The following is a 6,000-nucleotide window of genomic DNA, read 5'->3' as shown; positions in this document are numbered from 1 at the left end:
TATGTGTGTATGTGTGTATGTGTGTATGTGTGTATGTGTGTATGTGTGCATGTGTGTATGTGTGCATGTGTGTATGTGTGTATGTGTGTATGTATGTGTGTATGTGTGTATGTATGTGTGTATGTGTGTATGTGTGTATGTGTGTATGTGTGTATGTGTGTGTGTATGTGTGTGTGTATGTGTGTGTGTATGTGTGTATGTGTGTGTGCGTTTGGAATAAATAGGTACACACAGTAATAGCGAACCTCACAATGCAGAAGACTGGATGAGATAAAAGACGTAGCCACATGCCTAGAACAAGCGTAGACCAAGCATGGGCAGGGAAGGGGTTAACATGCAAAGGGAACATCCATGCATCTTTGCATACACCCGAGCCGGCTGCGTGCCCGGGGCGTTACAGATAGATGTGATCGCCCCACGCACGGAAACGAAAATGGTAATATGTAGGTATACGTTGTGTTATCGGATGGGATGTCCATTGACAAGTCCACGTGGGGGAGGTTCGGGCCTTCGTTCTCAGATAACATCCTAACAAGAGACGACTCCTCACCCCAACCCTACACTGCGACATATGCACACACATACGCACATACGTACGCACATACATACATATCCTCATACCGAAGAAACTCTTCAGTGGTCGCCTGGGACAATTGCACACGCAGCTGCATTTGTACTATAGTAGTATTGCGCGTTCGCGCCGACGTCATGATTAAATGACGGCAACAGGACTGCATGCGTGTCACGGACTTATGGCATGATACGCTGCCAGCTGCAAGTGCTAAGTAAGAAACCACGTGCGTGCAGCTCCATTTCCGCACAATAGTATCACATGATCGCAGCATCCCAGAGTTACGCTGATGAAGGCATGGGGCGGGGCAAATGTCGTCAAGGGTGTCTAAGGCAGCCATTGATGGAGCAGCAATTCGGGTTGCGCCGGGCTATTTATGTCAATATTACCGGGGACGAATTGGGGTATTGGGCGGTATTTAACTGTGGGGGGGGGTAACAGTAACAGTGACAGTATCGCAGCTGCCAGGGCGAAACAGTTCAGACAAGTCAAAACAATTCAAACAAGGGGGCGTCAACCCGTAGATAGATAGATAGACAGATATGCACCACCGTGGGCCGGTGTAAGTAGGTCCCTCGGGCGAGGCAGGGATTGTGGCAGCATGGACGTGCTTGCAAAAAAGAAGGCAAAATTAACGCGGCTTGCTCTCCATGTCATTTGTGCTGCCCTGGGCGTGATAAGAGGCCATAAGAGGTGGGTACACACCTTGGCACGAAGAATTTTACTGCTTGTGTGGATGGGATGACTTTTTATATATATTACGTGTTTATGCATGTCCCTCCTTCCCGTACTGTGTCGTACTGTGCTGGTCGTAATGCATGCGCTGCAGTTGACCCGGTACTACAACTATCCGTACACATCGACCAGCTCCGCTGAGATGGCCCTCATGGTGACAGACTTGTCTACGTTGGGGCTTGCCACGGAAGGCCTCGAGGTGTGCACACACCCAAACACAACAATCCATCCACAACACTATCTATGCTACCCACACGTACATCGACATGGCTCTCCATTCACTTGCACAATTTCCTTCAATTCTCAGTCTCAAAGTACGAGATACTTCTCGTGCTAATGTTCTACACAAGCAGATTCTCGAGCAGTGTAATCACCGCCTGCTGAAGCAGTAAGCTCCCCGGACATCACATACGCTCGCATATGTAAAACAAATGTCCCCTTAGGACCTGTGCCTGCCAGCTTCGCATCGTCCCTTACCTAGCGAAGAGCTCGCTCTTCACTCGCTGGTGTGTGCCTATCGACAGGTCTGCTACGAAACGCGAGGTTGCAACGATTGGGCGGAGCTCTGTCGATCTGGTGTGCCGGGCTCCCCCGAAGGCTGCCGTTTTTCGGTCAGCGAGAGCACAGCTGATGGGTGGTATTCGTGTTGCAACAGCTGCCCTGCCGGAAGCTTGTCGTTTACTACAATCGTGCTGGATCATCCACCGCCACCACCATCACCATCACCACCGCGTCGGCGTCCACCAAGCCCTCCTCGCTCTAACACCACGCTTCCGACAAACCGTTCCCAGACGCCACCAGCCCCCCTGCGGAAGCCGCCGCCGCCCAAACGGCCGCCTCCCAGCCCTCCACCACGCTCTTCACCTAAGCCGCCACCCAGCAAGCCCCCTCCCCCCCGCCCGTCACCGAAGGCACCCCCCGTCCCGGCCCCTCGCCCTTCAGCCACGTTGCCACCCATTCCAGCACCCAAGCCCCAAGACGCCCTACCGAATCAATCCTCACCCAGGCTCAACCCCATACCTGCTCCGGCCCCTCGGCTCAATAGCCCACCTCCCAGCCCACCTCCCAGCCCACCTCCCAGCCCACCTCCCAGCCCACCTCCCAGCCCTCGTCCCAGCCCTCCTCCCAGCTCTCCTGCCAAGCCTCCACCCAGCCCTCGTCCCAGCTCTCCTGCCAAGCCCCCTCCCAGCCCTCCTCGCAGCCCTCGTCCCAGCTCTTTTCCCAGGCCCCCTCCCAGCCCTCCTCCTACGCAACTTCCCAGCCCTCCTCCCAGCCCTCCTCCCATCCTTCCTCCCATCCTTCCTCCCAGCCTTCCCCCAAGCCCTCCTCCAAGCCCTCCTCCAAGCCCTCCTCCCAACCAACCTCCCAACCAACCTCCCAACCAACCTCCCAACCAACCTCCCAACCAACCTTCCAGCCCGTTTCCATGCCTTCCCCAAAGCTGTCCTCCTAGCCTACCTCCGAACGCTACGCCAAGCCTTCCGCGTAGCCCTCCCCCCATCCGTCCCCCAAGCCCATCTCTCAACCCCCAGCTCAGCACGCCATTTAGCCCACCGCCTTATCCGCCACCCAGCCCCCCGCCAACAAATACTTCCCAGCCGACACCCCAAGCCGCCCCGTAGCTTCCCGATACCTTCCTTACCGCATTCCAGCCCTTTATTTTACCTTCAAGATTTGCTGTGCACCTCTCCTGAAGCCAATGTCTTCGCCAGCACCTGGCTTGTGGCAACTGCTGCAAGTTCTAGGGGCACCTGAACCGCTTATTTAGCCGGATGTATGTGCCGTACCAGAGCCCAAGAACCTGCAAAGCGGCCCTGGGTTGAAAGACGCTGCCCAACTGGCAGCTGCCCAAGACGCTGAGGACTGTTCGGTATGTAAACTAGGCTGGCTACAAAGCATGACAAGACATTGGCGATGCAGCCCGGCGCACGGCATTTAAGCCTGTTTAAGCTAACCCAATGCGACTTCTCTTAAGCTTTAATTACGAGTTAGCTACCCACTCTCGTAGGGTTTTAGGGTTTTATGTAAGTTTTCGGTAAGACGTAATCACTATGAGTTTATAGGGAAGGAGCAACTAACGCATGATGGGGTGCATAAGAACAGGCATTGTAAGATGATGGTTAAGTTATTCAGTAGCGGGTATTTGCTCCCCTTCTTCTCAGGGGTGCAGAATGCTTAGGGCGATATTAATGATGATGCTTTACGATTCAAATGTGTGCAACCGGCAACAACGATGTTGGATGCCGGAATTTTTATGGCGCCCTTCCACCGCGGATTACGATAGATTTCCTTCAATGGATCTGTGATGTTAATCGCTTGGGCTAGTCTTCTGTGGGAGAAAAGAGCCCCGGCGACCATTGTTGCGGCGTCTTGATAGATGGGGAGTTGTTAGAGCAAAGCCGTGTCTTCCATGCACGGGCTGGTGTGCATGACGAAAGATCCGTGTGATGGGACACTACTGCTTGCTTGTTGCCTGCCTGAATCTTCTTGCCTGCCTGTGATGTCGTTGGCGATCGTCCCAAACAAAGTTGTTCACTTTATCGTATTGTAGGATGCTGATGAGTGGCGTTCAGGGTATCAGGGAACAGGCATCAATCGTGCCTTATAAGGCACGATTGATGCGGCTACTAATTAGCAGCCGCCAGAAACCATTCGTTCACGCAAGCACGCATGCATCTACTACACAACAAAACTCCGGCAACCATCCAATGAAGATCTTTCTTCAAACTGCCAAGTGCCATCTGACATCCAGAAGATAGGAGAGGATATTATGCTCGAATAAGTGGTGGTGCATAAGCAAGGAATAATGCGGGGCCGTGTTCGTGGCTGAGATAGATCTCTGTGCGGCGTGGACGTTCCATCGTTGGCGGCGGATGGCCTCCAAGGCCGATGGGAGTCCCGTACATGTACTGCTTGCAACTGAGATGTGCGAGATGCTTGTACGTACGTGCACACTGATGGTACTAGCTAAGACTACTAGCTAAGACAGAAATGATGTTATTGGTCTTGACATCATCATGGAGGTGAGCATGCTGGGAATTGGGTCAACGTCCATCAGCTGCTGGCGGTGTCCACTTGCCTGATTAAGGTGTGTGGCCGGCGTTATGCGGCTAGCAAAGTGCACGCAGTGGCTCACCTGGCTTGCGGCTGGCTATTTATTAACGGAACAGAAAAGGGATGAAGAAAGGCGCTGACTGCCTGGCAGACTGCTATGCAAAGGTAGCAAGGCTCAGCTTGTCACAAATCATTATTTTGAGAGCTGGTGCTAATGACAGCACCAGCGTGTCTCACTCCTTATTGCCTGACATATGCCACGTTGCTGCTGCAGTGCCCAGCAGCAGTGCGCCGGGGGATGAACATGCATGGCCGTACACTTTCCGTGGACCTCCATGCAAGTACAACTTGTACGTGACATTCCAGTCCTAGGGAGGTCCGAACTGCAGGCATGTGGATTCGTGCTAGCGTTAAGCGGCCGGTGGCCACCTGCTCAGCAAGCATAACCCCGCCTGGCCTGCTCAATACGCTGGCACTGTCCTTTTCCGTGCACACGAACGATCATCGTGCACGTGCCCAGCAGGGGGGGGGGAGAACGTTACCAGTGGTAGCGAAAGGCAACCAGGGATGATAATCGATCCCAGCCACACACGCATTCGCCCGCATGGTTTTCCCCCATGCTTCTGCTTCTTATCATTCATTTTCGGCTTACTTTTCGCACTTCAGCTGGTCAGCTGGCGCACGCACATATGCTAGGATTAGTCACACATAGGGCGCAGCAGGCAAATCCCGGTAGGAAGATCGATGGCGGGAGAGGGCGTGCATAGACTGTGTGGGCGTGGATTTTACGTTCTTGGGCCGATGTTCATGCTTCCAGGACCGAACCTATAACGGAGCTGGATCGCTAGTCAGCTGGAGCAGCTGGAGCAACAGGAGCAGCATGGGGTAGGTGATGCGCATGTGTGGTGTTGTATATGTATCCAACTTGTTTCATGATGGTTGGCTGTTTATGGATGCTTGAGGGATGTTTAAAGGTTCGTCACTTTCAATTTAAACATACAAGCTGCAAACTGGGCCTAAGTGGTGACGTCGGAGAGATGTGATGATAGCCGCAGCGAGCGGGAGCACGTTTCCTTGGATTAGATATACATGGCGAATAGAGGACGTAGTTTTCTTTATTTTTTCGAAAAGGTGACACGGACGAGTGGGTGGACGAGTAGTTTTCTGTATTAGGGCATCTGTAGGGACTTAGTTGAGGTATTAATTGCACATTTGTCAGAGACACTACTCTAGAACTGCGTATAAAAATCGTGCACAGCTGGGATGTGGGCAACGCTGCTGAAGTGCATGCCTGCATTCCTGTGAACTCGTCGTGAGCTGGATTGGCAGCAGCAGGGAATACAGGATTATCAACGCATTGCTGTCGATGGTTCCCACCGGGCCATGACGACATGGGATAATAAGTTTATCCACGATGTTGTTGTCCGCAACGACGCAAAGCAAACCCCTGAAGCTTGGGCTCTTTGGCGCATGCATGTAGTGAGCCGTGTCAGTCGGGCGAGTTATAATATCGTCGTTTGTAGGGAAATTGCGGGATGATTGGCGCCCAGCGGAATGTTTTCTGGGCCGCAAGCCACCGGAGGGGACGGTCAACTGACATTAAGCGTTTTCTGAAATGTGTTGCGCGTAGGTTGCTTGGT

At 53.1% G+C, this 6,000-nt stretch overlaps 1 protein-coding gene across 1 annotated transcript; it reads left to right on the top strand.

The window, feature by feature from the left end:
• Positions 1-1,343: 1,343 nt before the first annotated feature.
• VOLCADRAFT_87908 (uncharacterized protein) lies at positions 1,344-2,928 on the top strand (the record flags this gene model as incomplete). Its single annotated transcript, XM_002947690.1, has 3 exons — positions 1,344-1,505; positions 1,831-1,917; positions 2,839-2,928. 3 exons carry the CDS (start codon positions 1,344-1,346, stop codon positions 2,926-2,928), a joined length of 339 nt encoding a protein of 112 aa, XP_002947736.1.
• Positions 2,929-6,000: the final 3,072 nt, after the last annotated feature.

Source organism: Volvox carteri (assembly GCF_000143455.1).
Source record: "Volvox carteri f. nagariensis unplaced genomic scaffold VOLCAscaffold_7, whole genome shotgun sequence".
Lineage (NCBI taxonomy): Eukaryota > Viridiplantae > Chlorophyta > Chlorophyceae > Chlamydomonadales > Volvocaceae > Volvox > Volvox carteri.
The sequence above is the reverse complement of the archived record's forward strand: the minus strand, read 5'-3'. Positions and strand labels throughout refer to the sequence as shown.